At 40.9% G+C, this 16677-nt stretch overlaps 1 protein-coding gene across 4 annotated transcripts in view; it reads right to left on the bottom strand.

Moving 5' to 3' along the window:
• IL12RB2 (interleukin 12 receptor subunit beta 2) overlaps positions 1-16672 on the bottom strand; it is a 115776-nt gene extending 99104 nt beyond the window's left edge. For 3 of the 4 annotated variants that reach the window (XM_006171404.3, XM_027769435.1, XM_027769436.1), the window contains exons 1-3: positions 16584-16672; positions 3519-3630; positions 1453-1737 (exon numbers count right to left, since the gene is read on the bottom strand). In XM_006171404.3, coding sequence (XP_006171466.1) covers positions 1453-1737; positions 3519-3594 — 361 coding nt within the window. In that variant the 5' untranslated portion in view covers positions 3595-3630; positions 16584-16672. Of the gene's footprint in view, positions 1-1452; positions 1738-3518; positions 3631-16003; positions 16346-16583 lie in introns of those variants that run through there. The other variant, XM_027769434.1, reaches the window with a different exon arrangement.
• Positions 16673-16677: the final 5 nt, after the last annotated feature.

Genomic DNA, 16677 nt, shown 5'->3' with positions numbered 1-16677 from the left:
AGATGGAGAAACTGAGGCTTTGAGAATTTAAGTTATCTAAGGGTACATTGCTAATGGTAGGGTTGGGATTCAAAGCCCACACTCCATTTGCACCAAAGGCTGTCAAAGCTGGGAATATGTGACCTTTAAGTGTGTGAAGGGAGGCCTGGAATTGGAAGAGGAGCACAAGACCTACTTTATGCCTCCTCCCACCAGTGATTTGCTTGGTCATTTACTTGGTCTTCTGCACAATGTTATTGGTGGCCCTCCAGGAAAATTGGCACCAACCGTCTCCTTATAAGTCACAGAAAAGAGATTTCCATATCTCCTGGCAAGAGTCTCATTGACTTTCTGACAGAGACTATGACCTTGCAGCTTGGTCAACCAGCCTGCTGCAACAATTTTTCCTAGTTCCTTCATGCTTCTTGCCTGCCACTCTAGCGCTTCCCTGAACCACTAAGGCAGAGGGTGCCATAAAGTCTCTTAGGTCTATGCTCAGTAGCTTGCTTGGTTGGACTTCCCAGCCAGGTGAGCGGCTGGTTCACTCTGTGGACTGTGGCTCAAGCTGCAGGGGCCTGCTCTGGGATCTTAGTTCTTACCTCCTCACAACATACCCCACAGTTGCCTGGAGGGGCCAACAAGGCAGGCCAGCAATGGAGGGTAACTGCCCTGTGGGGGTGAGATTTGACCCATGGGAGAGAAATTCTCCCTTTTTTCCTCTCCCATTGTATTTTCATATACTCTTTCCGGTGTTTCTCTAGGTGAACAAACACGCAGCTGCATTATCTGGTGAAGCTGTGGCCAGCCCAGAAATGTCACCCGCCTTGTAGTTTCTTTCTCTCCTTTTGTGGTTCACTTCCTCACTCTTGCCTCCTGGGGGCTAGACAACTTCAACCCCACCCCCATAAAGTGTTAGCGTGTCACTTTTGCTTCAGGTAGTTTTCTAGGGAATGCAGGAAAAGAAAATAAAGACGATTATAGTTTTCTTTTCATCTCTGTTCATTATGATAATCAGTGGTCAGAGGTGAGTGTGGGTGAGAGAATTAACTTGTGTGAATTAAGTTAGGGAGAAGAGGTGCTGAGCCTTGCTTGTGTAGGTATCCTGGGCTGTACAAGTCAAGAAAGACATCTCTTCTTTTTTCAAAGGTTGTAGTGTTGAACAAATTCTAGTAAGTCAAGAAGGCATGAAGACCCAGCTGGAAAGAGAGACCCATTTTCCCATTGGAGTTCAACACCATTGGAGTTCAAGGACAAAGAGAAAATGGTCTTAATGGACACAGAGAGACTTCTCAAATAAAACCTCAATTGCATTGCTTTCTGGAGTGCTCACATGGAGGTGTTCATGCTGCTATAGAGAGAAAATGTTTTCATGTGGTGGGAGAACAAAGAGCCCTTTGTACTCAGGTTTCTGCTTAGCACCTGACGAATACCAAAAGATGGCCAAGCTTTAGGAATTGAGAAGGGAATGCTCACCACCGACTGAGATCTCTGCCCCACATATTCGGATCTCACTATTGGTGCAGGCCAGTTTGCAGACAAACAAGGTTTTACCAAGGGGAAGATCTGTGACTTGAGAACTGAGGGAGTGACCTTGGTGAGAACTGATTCTTCCACCATACTTGTAGAGGATTAAGCGGTCGACACTGGAATTGTACAAGCAGCCTTGTTTGGGCTTCAAAGAGCATGAAATGTTGACAGCTGATCCATGTGAAATTACATGGGAGGGCTTCACGGTCACCTCTCCTCTCTTGCACACATCTGCAATGAGATAACGAGCACAGCACTCAGCGGCAATAAGAAACCCATTTTCGTCATGGAGGGTGTGTGCAGTTCCCCAAAGCAGAGTAAAGCATAGCCCATTAGGTCATGAAAATATAAATAACTTCCATTGCTCTGGCTGTATTAGTGATGCACAGAACACAAGGCGAAAATGTTAAAGTCTAACTGTATTTAAATCAAAGTCTGCATCCTTCTCAAAACAGTGATACTATAATGAGAGTCACAAATAGGAAAGAGGTGAGAAAGTAAGACTGGAAGAACTTTCAGGAACACCGTTCCAGGAAAAGCCAGCTTCTTTTATATGCAGATTATTTACCAGACTGCTAAAAAAAGCATCCAAGAAGAAATCATATTTGTTTCCCTGGTTTATGATTTATAATGCTTATTTCAATGCTCATCAAGAGGAAAAGCTGTAAAAGAGTATTGCAAACTTTAGGGGCATATTCAAGAATGATTCCTTCTCTTGCTATATTAGTCCTATAAAGTAGGTATAATCTGCAACTTTATTTTATAACAAAGAGAAAATATTTAAGGGCTCTGACGCATTTGTAGTTGGCATGAAGGATGAAAATTTGGTCTCACCACACCATATTTCGGTATTCCTTCAAGATGGAAGACCTGGGCTAGACGAACCATTCATTACCCGATGAGGCTGACATGAAATCGTATGCATGATTCCTTTTCCTTCCTTATCAATAAGAGTCTTCTATATTACTTACCCTTATTTAAAGGAGAGATCATTTGCTACTTCCCAGAAGTTCTGTATTAATAAACCATGACAACTATTCAGAAATTAAAAGCTGCTGTTGGTACTCAGCGACTAGCGATGAAAGAATCAGAATTATAAATTCACTCTGAATTTTCACATGTGATAGAAAGCCTCCAGGGAAAGTCTTTTCTAGGTAAGTGTAACATTGCTTAGATCAATCACCATAAACAAGAATCGGTAAGGAAGCTGTTTAAATCATATAAAGGAAATACTGAAAATTCATTAAAAAAATCTTTTTATTTTCAGAACTAAGATTCTCTCTCTTATCTTACTTAGATGCTTGTTTTCTGTTTCTTTGACCTCTTTTTGATCCTAATGGGTTAGAAAGCCAGAAACAAGCTATAAGTTAAAAAAATTAAAAAAATAAATAAAAGGCAAAGAAATGCAGGCTCTTTTAAAATGTGGCTGAAGTCACCTATGAATGCCTTCTGTTAAAAAGAACTGTAATGTTGGGACCAACAGTTGGCGTAATGGCTATGTTGCTGAACTCCTCCTATGTAGTCAACCATGGTTCAAGTCCCAGAACCAGTGGCTTAAACTCACAGCGGGCGCATGTGCGTGCCTGCCCAAGATTTTGAGAGGAGAATGAAGGGATTGCGGTGTGGCCATCTTCCCTGGGGGGTGATTTCTCGCTTCCTGTCTCTCTGTCTCTGTCTTTCTGGTGAGCGCACATCCCTATAGCAAGAACTCTCTCTCAAAAAAAAAAAAAAAAGAACTGTAATGTAAATGATGTATTCATGATGCCTGGATCGGTCACCTACCACTTTCTTAAAAGGTAATGATATGATCATTTTTTACACTAGTAATTAGCATAAATTAAATAATACATACACTAGTTACAGACATAGAACCAGACTTATCCACCTAACTGACAGAAGATGGACTACAAAAGACTAACTACCAGACCATTTACCACAAATGCACGGTTCATCTGTAGGTGAAAATTTAAACCACGAATCCCTCCACAAACTAACTTACAGAAATAGCTTACCTATTTTTGCTTTAATCACGAGCCACATGGTTATAAAAATAAGTGCCAATGACCATCCTTTAACAGTATGTGCCATGAACAGTCACCTCTGGAATACAGTTCTGTATTCTTCCTTGTGAAATAAAACAAATTCATTCATATTAGATAGATTCAGAAAACTCCCGACCCTCAATCATTCAGAAGAGCTTAAAGCACTACTTAGTTTTCCTCCACGTTGTTAAGATTTCATTATTTTTTTAAAATCCAGTATACCTTTAAAGCTAGAAAACTGAAAATATTGGCCACCTCCCAACCCCCCTCTCAGTGAAGCATGTTGGGGTCAGCAAAGGGTTGGAGAAGGCGCTTGAGTGTGTTAGTATGTTAAGGGTGTTATAACAAAATATCATAGTCTGAGTGACGTATAAACAACAGAAATGTTTTGCTCATAGTTCTGGCGGCTGGAAAGTTTGAAATCAAGGCAGCAGCAGATTCAGTTTCTAGGTGGGGGGTTTGCTTCCCAGTGCATGGATGGCCCCTCCTCTCCTCACATGGTATAAAGGGCAAACAGTTCTTTTTGGGGGACTCTTTCATAAGCTCACCAATCCCACATATGAAGGCTCTGCTCCATGACCTACGCACTTCCTAATACTATCACCTTGTAGGTGTCAGGATTTTAATATATGAATTTGGGAGGGACATGAATGTTCAGATCACAGCAATGGGCTCTAGAGTCCTTTCAAACCGGATTTAAGTATTCCGAAACCATGCATAAATTACTTAACCTATCTGAGCCTCAGTCTCACGTGAAACTTGTTTTTCTTCCAAACAGAGGTGCATCTTCATAGTCAAAGAGAGTAATTTGATGAATAAGAATTTATGATCTAGTCATGTGAGTTTAGAAAATGGTAGATTAAAAAAATGGCTCAGAGACTGAAAAACACACACTGTATATCCCCACTCAATATATACATGTCTACACTCCGTGGCAGAAATTGAAGATATGATAGTAGAAAGGATAAGTATAGATACCAGAGACTGTAAGGGAGGGGAGTGTGTGGTCTAGGATGGATGAAAGAAACAAAGGGAAGGAACATTTAACAGACAAAAGAATGTAAAGGTCTCTGTTGAAAATTATGTATATGGTAATATCCTTGATTTGATTGCCATGTATTACATGCACAGTTTGAAAAACCATTTTGTGCATTATAAAAATGCACAATGATAGAATGTAAATAATTTTTTTTGAGAGGTTTTGCTATAGGGCATGTGTGCTCACCAGAAAGACAGAGACAAAGAGATAGAAAGCAAGAAATCACCCACCAGGGGAGATGGCCACACTGCAATCCCTTCTCCTCCATTCTCCTCTTGGGATCTTGGGCACGCTTGCACATGTGCCCAGCGTGAATTTAAGCCACCGGGTCTGGGACTCGAACCACGGTCGACTACATGGGACTCCAGCAACATAGCCATTATGCCAGCTGCTGGTCCCTGTAAATAAATTTTAAAAAGGCTCATAATCTTCTTGGAATTTAGTAAAAGACTGATCTCTTTGGCAGTAAAAAAGGTAATTCTAAGAGTTCTAAGGGGTTTCTTTTGGTTTTTCCATAGAAACTCAATTTTATCTATTTATTAATTACTTATTTATCTTGACTAGTTCAAAAAATATAAGCTAGTAATTTCTGATTTGTTTCAAATTCAAACCTAAGGAATGTCTCTATGAGTTATTAATATAATGACTCTCAATTCTATTAAAGGTGGATCCAAAATTCATAAAGCAGATTGGAAAGTTCTATGATATTAAGCCTCTAGGAAATAGCCAATAAAAATGTTCTCCTATCCTCATACGTAGAAATGTGTCAGAATGTGTTTGAGACCCTCAGAAAATTTCACTCAGTCATTTGGTGTTGATGGCTAGCTCTCCCATGCTAGATACTACACTGAGCTCTAGAGATACCACAGTCCTGCCCTAGTGGCAATCTAGGAAAGTGCTCCTTAAACTCCCCTACCTCTATTCTACTTATCATTCAGGGAAGTGCAGTGTACTATTAGCATCTTCTTAATAGTCTTTGCAGTGGGGTCAGCAGGTGGCGTAGTGGTTAAGGTACTGGACTCCCACATGACCGATCATTGTTTGAGTCCCAGACCCAGCAGCTTGAAACTCATGCTGGCCACATGTGCATGTGTGCCCCAAATCTCAAGAGAATAGAGGAGAAGGAACTGCAGTGTGGATATGCTCTCCCTGGGGGTTATTTCTTGTTTCTGTCTCTCTGGTAAGCACATATGCTCTACAGCAAAAAAAAAAAAAAAAAAAAAAGGTCTCTTTTCTTTTGATGTTCTTCCTCCCCCTTTTATTTTATTTTATTTTTGTTTTTGCTATAGGGTGCATGCATTTGCTAGAGAGAGAGAGAGAGAAAGCGAGAAATCACTCTTATCCCCAGGGGGAATGGCCATACTACAATCTCTTCTCCACTCATCTCTCAGGATTTTAGGCACACATGCCCAGGGTGATTGTCAAGCTGCCAGGACTGGGACTTGAACCCTACAGTTGGCTTGAAAGATCCAGCCACCTTAACCTTCATGCCACCTGCTGGCCCATCCCCTTGACTTCTAACTCTTGGAGGACCTCAAGGTTCTCTGTAGGGGATATCCTCTGTTTTCCTGACTCTAGATATCAACTGTAAGCTAAAGATTCTCAGTTGTAGATCTTTAATTTAGACAGCTCTCTGAACTGCAGTCTCACGTGTCTGTCTCCTTAGCATCTCCCTTTGAATGTCTAAGAAACTTCTCAATATTAACGTACTTAATTGGAATTATCGGTCCTGCTCTCCAAGTGAGTTCATCCCCCAGCCCTTTTGGACATTCTTTTCTCTAAGTTGCTAAAAAAAAAAAAAAAAAAAAAAAAAAGCCTAGAAGTCATCCTTGATTCCACTCTCTTTCTGATCCCCTACAATGAAACCATTACTGAGTCTCCCATTTTGCCCCAAAATACCTCACAGATCAACCCACTTCTCCATTTCTATTGTCCCCCTCTAGTTCAAACCACTGTCATTTCTCGCCCAGCCTACAGTAGTCCCTTAAGGTGTCCATTTCTCTAATCCCCTCTCACCCTTTATAAGTCGTTTTCACATCACTTAAAACGCCACCATTATGCACGCCACATAACCACCATTTAAAGCCCCTTAATGAGACCCCATTGCTGTCAGACTAAAATTCAAAGTCCTTACCACACACGACCTCTCAGCCACTGCACGCTGCCATTTCTCCCCATATTGCCACCATCACTTGCTCTACTTTTTTGCCAAGTTCATTCTATTTTATTTACACTGGCCTTCAGACATCTTCCTTGAATGACATGTGCCCTTTGCTTCCTGGGGGACTTTGCATTTTGCATGTCCTGTGCTAGATTCCTCTTCTCCTGCTTTTCTTAGGGTGACTTATTTATGTCCTTCAAATTCTGGGTCAAATATTACTTCCTCAGAAAGCCCCTCTTTGACCACCCACCTGACCTAAGTGGTTTTTTTCCTTTATCTTATATAATGTCATGGTATGATCTATGCCTCCTTTTGTCTTCAGTTATCACTCATTTGTCATCTATTTCTTTACTAGAATATAAGTCACATGACAGCAGGAGCATTGACCATATTGCTTACCACTATTTACTTGGACTTAGTTGATACTCAATAAATGTCTATTGAAATAAAGAAGGGAGGGAAAAAAATAAGTATGAGCTAGATGGGGGTGGGAAGGGTTTTAAAAAGTGCATGGAAAAGATGTGTTTATGAAAAAACTGTTTGTATTTCTAAATTATTTTGCACCAAAATAAACTCATACTTTAATACCACTCTCCATGAACTTTTTGATGTCCCCTCGTAGAATGTTTCTATATTCTCATGGCAGGCAGAATAATGGCCCATCAAAAATGTCCTAATTTTTCCCTAAGGTCCCTAATCCCCAGTGCCCATGAATATCTTACCTTACATGGCTAGAAGACTTTGGAGATGTGATTAAAATGAAAGACCTTGAGAGGTGGAGGGTGGATTTTTGGTGGGCCCAATGGATGTAAGTCCTCAAAAGCGTAAAGGAAAGATAGAAGAATCAGCCAGAGAGGTATGCTGTGAGAAGGACACAGTCTAAGGTGGAGGAACCATAAACCAACAAGTGTGGTAGCTTCTAAAAGCTGGAGATGGATCTCAGTTTACAGAGAACAGAAATATATTTCTTGTGGGTGTAAGTTAAAAATGTTTGAGAAGAACAGATCTAAGCCAAAATCTCCAAGTTTTTTTGCTCTCTAAATAAAAAAAAAATCAAGTTCATGGCATACAATGGCTCTGTGAGCTAGATCCGGCCCACAGCACCGGATACATTCTCCACCACTCCGCTGACATTCTACTAGCTAGTGGCACAGGGCCGCTCAGTTACCCAGCACATCCCAGGCCAGTTTATGGTCCTTGGGCATTTTGGTCATGCTATTTACTTTTCCTTTCCACTATTAGCCCGGCTGAGTTTTACTCATCTATCCAAACTCAGCTCAGAGATGTTTTATTCATTCATTCATTCCACAATAGAATAGTAAGCAGCTGCTCTGTGCCAGACACTTAGATACAGTAGAGAAAGAGACTGTATCTTTCTCTGTCATGGTTTTCAGCTGTCATGGTAACATTTTGGTGTGGGGGAGACAGAATACAAAGAAATAAATAACAAACAAATATGTTTAGATAATGGCAAAGGAAGGCTATAAAAGAGGAGAGCCACCCTGAGGAAGAGAGACGCTCATCCATGTATGTGATTCTAGGAAGTGACCCTTGAGCCGAGATTAGTTCCAGCTAAGTGAGATGGAGGAAGAGTTTTCTTGACAGAGAATGTTGATTCAAGTTTGGAAGTGCCCAGTATACAGAAAGGTCTCAGCATGGGAACTAAAAACCTTCTAACGTAGGTCTATTTGTTACTGCTGCACCACTACATGGCCTTTGTGCATTTTTTTAAAAGCGGAAGATGACATTCCAGTGTGAAAGATACCCTCCTTACACTAGAAGGAAAGAAAAACATCATTATCTTCAAGGATGAGAAGTTGAGACCAAGAGACTACCATACAGACCTTATTAAAATAACTCTTAATTTAGTCACATTTTCACAGTTTACTACTTTTTTATTCATTCCAGTATATAAGTAACTGACTGTTTTTTGGGGGTCTTTATTTCTTTACGAGGGCTTCAATGCCATACAAAACTTATTAAATATATGTGTGTACTCTTCTCCTATTTATCTTCTATCAGTTTAATTCTTTGACCCATCCAAGACACAAGAATACTCTTCCAGTAACTACCTTAGTTACTACTTTAAAATTCAGAATATTCTGGCAAAGAGGAAATTATGGAATAAACTAAGAGATAACTGAACGAACAGCTACACTGACATTCATAGCTTTCTATTTCTTAACTACAAAAGCTGTCTATAGGATTTGTTGGTCAAGACTTTCAGTGTGCATTGCAATTTACAAAGGAATCACATTACTTAAATAGCAAAATGTTCAATACTTGTTCTAAGGATTTTAAGAATGTATATATGTGTGAAATATACATTTATATGTTTTATATATATTCTATAGCAAATAGAATAAAAATAGATGCGTATGTAATATGTAGAATACAAATATGTAAAATAGAAGATAAATTTGAGTTTATATATTATGGTACCTTGACCCAAATATAAACTTGCTCATTTTCTCTGAAGACCAGATAAAAACAGCTTCTTCTCCATTTATGAGAAGCTCAGAACCCCCAAAGACCTTCAAGTAAATGAGGTACCTTCTAATAAAATGAAACCTCCTATCAACTGTAAACATCCTTCAAACAGCCTGTCTAGAGGGTGGGTATTAAAACTACAACTCTATGTTGAATCAGAGAATCAAAAAGTATGCTATGTCATTGACTCATTACCCAAGTTGTGACAGTTTCCAGGCAGTGAACATAAAGTCTCAAGGGGGGGTTGGAGGTGGTTGGGTGGAACCAGCCAGAAATACACCAACTAGCAGGAAGGCAGAGGCAAGGATCAGCTCGCAGCCAGTCTCTCTCCCCATTGCTCCAAGGAGACAAAAGATACCCAGTTACTTCAAAATTCTGTTTTACTAGGCTGGGAGGGGGTGGAAAAAAAGAGGTTTTTGTTTTGTTTTGTTTTGTTTTGATTTTCCACAGGTGATAATTTTATGTAGGCAGGAACACTTTCTACTACTTCCACATTATTTTTTTTTTGTAGTACCATGATACGTTTTCTTTGGAAAAAAAAAATGCTAGGAAGTGTCAGTCCCACTGTATGGTATGAGTTGAGAGAACACCATTTCCTCAGCTGGTAGTGGGTATAGTAATACTTACCAGATGAAGTTATTATGAAGATTAAATATGCTAGTGTCGTGGACACCTCAGTATACCTAGCACAGAGGAGGCACCCTGCTGAGGCTGGTTCCCATTTTCCCTTCCGAGTCCTGCTTTTATACTTCTTTCCTAAATTGCTCAGGTTTTTCAATGTCCTAGAACTGTGTGTTTTGCTAGACCAGGTAAAAAGCACTGTATGTCAGGCAATAAAGAAGGAACCTCCGAGGTGAGCTGGTAACTTCCATGCCGGTGCTGCTCCCTTCCCCTCAGTCTGGGCTGTCACAGCACAACCAGGTAAGGGTTCTGAACATGCATCAAGGCTACTTGTCTGACAAAGACCTGCTGTTCATTACCAATTGGCTCAATGAAGCAGGGCACAAAATTCTTCTCTTCTGCCTGCAAAGTTACTTACAGACAGGGTTTATTGGTGGTAGGTCAGTAGGACAACACTTGGGGGGGTGGTCATCTATTGCACATTCCCCATTTTACAGGTGGATAGTTGAGTCCTAGAGAACAGACAGGATTTGCTCAAGATAATGTTAATAGCAAAATCCAGATCCGAACGTGGATCTCCTAATTTCTTTCTTTCTTCTTCTTTTTTTTTTTTTTGGAGAGGATTTTGCTATAGGATGCGTGTGCTTGCCAGACAGAGAGAGACAGAGAGACAGAAAATGAGAAATCACCCCCCAGGGGGGATGGCCACGCTGTAATCCCTTCTCCTCCATTCTCCTCTCGGGATCCTGGGCACGCATGCACACGTGCCCGGCATGAGTTTTAAGCTACCAGGTCCGGGATGCGAACCGCGGTCGACTACGTGGGAGTCCAGTGACATAGCCATTACGCTAACTGCTGGTCCCCTGTTTTATCTTTTAGTGATTTTTGTTGTTGTTTTTGTTTGTTTTGTTTTATTTTATTATTTTATTTTATTTTATTTTATTTTCTATAGGGCATGTGTGCTTGCTGGAGAGACAGACAGGTAGATACCAGGTAACTAATTTGCAGCTTCGTCTTAGAGCCAAACTTCTCTATTTCGTGGCTTTTCATGAGCTACGCCATGTAAAAGAAGACTCTCCTCCCTGAAGCATGACTTCCTTTTTCCTTCCCACTCCACCATCTGGAGAAAAATATCTAAAAAGATATAACATGGAGAAAAGCTGGCCTATCAGTCCGCAGGCATCAACTCAGCTCCTTCATAATGTCCTGCTCAATGGCTAGAAGGGGAGGAAAGTAACACTGCATCAACCCCCTCGACCTTTTCTTCTTTCTGCCCAGCACTCCCAGCACCTCTTACATAGCTCAATGTGATCCACGCCTGTTTTCTTTCTCGTGCAGCCTGCTGAGACTCCCTTGAATTTGCTCTCATTTCACTTGTAAACATTTATTGTCAGGAGGATACTCCTTAATTTTACCCAAGTAAAGGAACCTTCTTCACTTGTTTGAATTCAGGCGATACTAAACCTTTGATTAAAAAAAAAAAAATTCAGTTTGTTTTCTTCTTTTTCTCTTTATGATCTATTTATCATTTAAAAAAAAATTTCTTGGGAACCAGCAGTTAGCTTAATGGCTATGTTGCTGGACTCAGTTTGTTTTCTTCTTTTTCTCTTTATGATTTATTTATCATTTAAAAAAAAATCTCTTGGGAACCAGCAGTTAGCTTAATGGCTATGTTGCTGGACTCCCACGTAGTCGACCGCGGTTCGCGTCCTGGACCCGGTAGCTTAAAACTCACGCCGGGTGCGTGTGCGTGCGTGCCTAAGATCCCGAGAGGAGAACGGAGGAGAAGGGATTGCGGCATGACCATCCCCCCTGGGGGTGATTTCTCATTTTCTGTCTCTCTGTCTCTCTCTGTCTGCCTGGCGAGCACACAAGCCCTATAGCAAAAACCTCTCAAAAAAAAAAAAAAAAAAAAAAAGAAAAAAAACAAACTCTTATCCCTTTCTTCCTTGGCTTCTGATTTTCTGGAATATTCTGTAATTCTATTTGTCTTTATTTTTATTTCAGATATATTATACTTAACATAATAGGCAAGCTTCTGAAATGTGTGCAAACTGATTACATTTGCAATGAGTTAGAGAATCTTATCCTGCCCCAATCATTTGTACTGTGAGCTATGCTATAAATTAAGTAAACATCCCTCCAACATAATAATAATAATAAGGAAAGGTGGAAAAAAGACAAGGTTGGAGTCTTGAAGAAACAAGGCACTTTCATATCAACTACTATTATTTGCTACATCTTCACTTCTTTCTTTGATGAGCTTCCACAAACTTACAACTTTCATAGCACTTATTCGAAAAAGTTGTAGGATCTGGTATTCTCTGTCTTCATGCTCTGTGCCCTTCTAGAACAGTAGATAAAATAACCTGTCTTCTATTGGCAAGGCTGAGAGACTGGAAGGAGCCTGGCGTCTGGGGCAAGAACAGGCAGGGGCCTTTTTTGGTTCCTCCACCGTACATGTATCACCATAGCAAGGAACTCTGCATATTAAAGCTTCTTTTCCTCATTTTAAAAATGGGTATTGACATTTGAGAAAATTCTATTTCTTTCACTGACATTTCTTCTTTATTAGAAAGCCTTCGATAGTCTCAACTTTGAATTGTATGTGTGGACAATGGAATGGGGGTAAAGATTTTACCTTTGGATTTGGGGTATTGCAAAGCCCTGGGAAGTATTATTTTACTTTTTAACATCAACCCCTAGGTCTTTTCATGAAGTTCAACAAGGCATGTAAAATACTAAATTCCATTACAATGACAGTGTTTTAAGAATTTTCTAGAAAGTTCAGGATTATCTTAAGATAATTGGAGTATACTTGGGAGGAGGGTAAAAGAATTAAGACTAATGATTACCATCCCACAACGTTTCTCAAGGTGTTTTTTATGTAAATTAAGAATTTGGCCGGGATCTCTATACTAATAACCCCACATCTCAGCATCTCTGCCTTTTCCTCTGCATATCATTACAAAATGGACAATGATTAAGATTTTAATTTTAATTACCTTTTATAGGCATTTACTTAGCAATTTATTACAATGCAGAGCAAATAATTTAGTTGTAAATATTTGATCTACTACATAAAGTATTAACTATATAAAGTATATGCAAATTAAACAAGGTAACATGAAAAAACAGAAGTCCGTGACAGGATTGAACTACATCCCAGCTTTCCTTCTCACCTGAGAAATGAAAATCCACTCTTACCACTCTGCTAGTCTGTCTCTCCCACCTCCCCCACTCATTTCTATTCTTAAGAACCAGCTTAAGCTCCTCATTTACCCTCAGCAAGCCTCAGTGCACCCCCGATAGTGCCACATAGTGCCCAACTCAAGAGTGAATTGCACTGTGGTCACTCTCATCACCTCCGTCCAGACTTCCAGAGCCTCCTGAACAACTAGGGTAGCAATGAAATAAACAGTGGCCTGAGCTAGGACACCCCAGTCTGGGTTCTGACAAATCTAGCTCTGTGGCCTATGGCAATTGACTTAGTTATGCAGCTTGAGTTTCATGCCTGTACGATGGGAATAAAAATGTCCCATACTTCACAGAATTGTGTAAGGGTTAAATGAGAAGCTCTTAGCACAATGCCTGGTATATAGCAAGAGCTCAATAAGTATCTTCTACTAGTATTACAAGAAAATAGGGGGTCTGAGCCCACATGGCTGACCATGTAGTTTAAATCCCAGACCCAATGGCCTGAGAAACATGCCAAACTCCTATGTGTGCATGCCCCAAATCCTGAAAGGAGCGAGAAATGGAGAAGAGATTGCAGTGTGGCCATACCCAAAGAAGAGCGCTTTCTTGCCTTCCCTCTCTGTCTTTCTCTGGTGAGCACATATACCCACTAGCAGATTTTTGAAAAGAAAAAGACAGAAAAAGTAGGGCTGGCTGTAGCTCAGTCATAAAAGGAACTGGCCAACCACAATTCAAGATCAAGCTCCTGGCCTCTCAAATACACCAGCCATGTGTGCATGCATAAAATCCTGCCAGAATGGGGAAAAAGAGAGGAGAAGGGATTCCTGTGTGACAACACCTCACTAGGGGTTGCACTTTCTCTCTCTCTCATCTACTGAGTGCGATTATTAAAAAAATAAAAAAGAATAAGGCCAGTTACTTTTCAAGGACATTGTTAGAACTAAGTTAGGGAGCCTTGCTTTTGTCCTCGCTCTGACCCACCCTGTGGCTCACCACTGAAAGATTGGATTAGAACCCGATTGCACACCTAGAATCTCTTGACTTTTTGCACCGCTTGAGTTCATGCCACCTATCATTGATGGCATACAAAGTGTTCTTACAATTCTAATCTTCCCCAAACAATCTTAATTTCCTGAAGACAGGAATTGAGTCTTGCGTTTCCTCATGTTCACTGCAGTCTCCAGCACCATACATTAAACATAATAGATGTTCAACACATATTTGTAGTTGACAAAAGAAGCAAAGTTACCACTAAGAAAGAGCACTAGAAACTTCTAAGAGCCAAGGAAGTTACACAAGACTTCTTTGAAGGATTGACTCTCTTTTCAGGTTAGTCTGCACACACTTGTATGTAGAAATTGAGAGCAGTGCTGTGAGTATAATGATAAAGGTGACAAATACTCTTCTAGAGAACAAAACAGGTACAGTAATAACAAAATAAGTTCACGACTGAGGAATGATGCACAATACCTATTCTACTTAGAGGATTCTTCTCCCTTAAAAATCACACATGTGCTTTGTAAGTTTTTTCCCACTAAAATTCATCCTAATACAGGGATACAGCAAAGATTCAGGAGCTGCCAAAGTTTGGACATTTCTAATCCTATATAACCACCGTGGCATTCAGAAACATGATACATGATAAAGAGCATGTTGGAAACTTCTAGAAGCCATTGTGCCTGACAAAGTGAAGGCTATAAATTGAGAATTTTCCATTAAAATGGAGGAGGAAAGCATCCCCTCGAAGCCATTAAGGTCCTTTGAGAGAGAAAGTGAGAAATTACCTCCATGGCAGGGATGGCCACAGTGTAATCTCTTCTCATACATTCTCCTCTTGGGCTCTTGGGCACATGCATGCACCCAGTGTGATTTTCAAGCCTCCTGACTCAACCACAGAGCCAGTCACAGGGGATCCAGTGCCTTAACCTCCTGCCACTTCCTGGCTCACCATTCCTCGTTGATGGAGAATGAGAATCTCTTTGTTTGCTCAAGTGGCAGTAGATAGAATGTGATGAGTCAATGTGCAAACAGGAGAAACGCAGAGTTTGGAACTATCTGCATAAAATGTGCATGTTTGTACAATGGAAATACTGATAACCACTTCACGGGATTTTTAAAGAATTCCATGGGATAATGGTATGTTCCCAAGGGTTGGGGCATGGTAGATGCTCAAATAAAGACTTTCATCTATACAGAGAACACACAAAGTGAATTATAACTATTATCCAGAATTCATCTATACAGAGAACACACAAAGTGAATTATAGCTATTATCCAGAATTTAAAAAAATAAGATAAAAGCATGATCTCACTCATATGTGGAATCTAAAAAAAGTTGTTCACAAAGAAGTAGAGAGTAGGACAGTGGTTACCAGAGAATGGGGAGGGCCAGAAGTTGGGGAAGGGGAAAGATATTAGTGGACAGGTGCACAGCTGGAGTTAGCTAAGTGGAATGAGCTCTGGGGTTCTGTCGAACAGTAGGGTGGCCAGAGTTAACAGTGTATGTTTCAAAATAGTCCCAAGAGAAGCTTCTGACTGTCCTAATCACAAAAAAGATAAATGTTTAAGGTGATGACTATGCTAGCTACCCTGATTTGATCATTATATAATGTATATGTGTCCCTAAAACATGCTATCCCCCTTACATATGAGAGCTCTTCAAAAAGTTTATGGAAAAGTCATGAAAAAATATTATGGGTGGACTTTAAATTTCTTTGCACCAAAATAAACCCATACTTTAATTCAATTTTCCATGAACTTTTGATGATCTCTCATAGATACAATTATTATGTAGCAATTATAAATAAAATTTTAAAGATAAAAAAAAACATTAATTTTGCCTGGTTAAGACATAAAATGAAAAAAGTCTATTTTGTATGCTCTGGGGTTACTATTTGTAAGACCTAGACCTACTCGTACAGATACGTAATCCTTCACAATACTTACATTTAGTGGCCCCAGAAAGGTAAGAAGATGAGAAGGCCACTTTACAGAGGGAAAAAGTGAGGTTAGCCAAACTGCTTGCGCCAGGGCTTCCTGCTTGTTAATAGCCAGGAGGGACGCCCGGTATATCCACAGATCCACAGAAAAACGCTGCGGAGAGAGGAACAGTGGGCCCCATCCAAGAATAAGGAAGACTCCCTCCCCCAATATCATACAGAAGATCTATTTTTCAAACAACATAGTTATACCCACGAGCCTGGACCGAGCTTGGACCAAGACTGGACCCTGCGGGCCCTCTGCCCTTGTCCACACACTACCCACCCTCCTTCCAAGATCATCCACCACTGAGCACCCCGCCTTGGGGAGCGACTGGGAGGCTCAGTGTAAGCGCGCCCTGCTGTCTAGGCAAGCCCCAGCCAAGCACTTCCAAGTGATCCACATGGGCACCCCAGCGTTAGGACCACGGCGAGTTGAGGTCGCCCCTTGGAGAACCGAGTCCGGGAAGCCCGGGAGCTTACCCGACCAGCTCAGGCACTCTGTGGGGTCCCCGGCACCCGCGCTCCACCGAGCCCGGGTCACTCACCGCGCATCGCAGCCCGCCGGCCCTACCCGGCGCCAGCGCGGACCCGGCGGCCGGCACTGCGGGTGGCACGTGTCGCTCTTGCCGCGGGCGCTCT

Source organism: Tupaia chinensis, unplaced genomic scaffold (genome assembly GCF_000334495.1).
Source record: "Tupaia chinensis unplaced genomic scaffold, TupChi_1.0 Scaffold149502_1, whole genome shotgun sequence".
Taxonomy (NCBI): Eukaryota; Metazoa; Chordata; class Mammalia; order Scandentia; family Tupaiidae; genus Tupaia; species Tupaia belangeri.
This window is presented reverse-complemented; position numbering and strand designations above follow the sequence as displayed.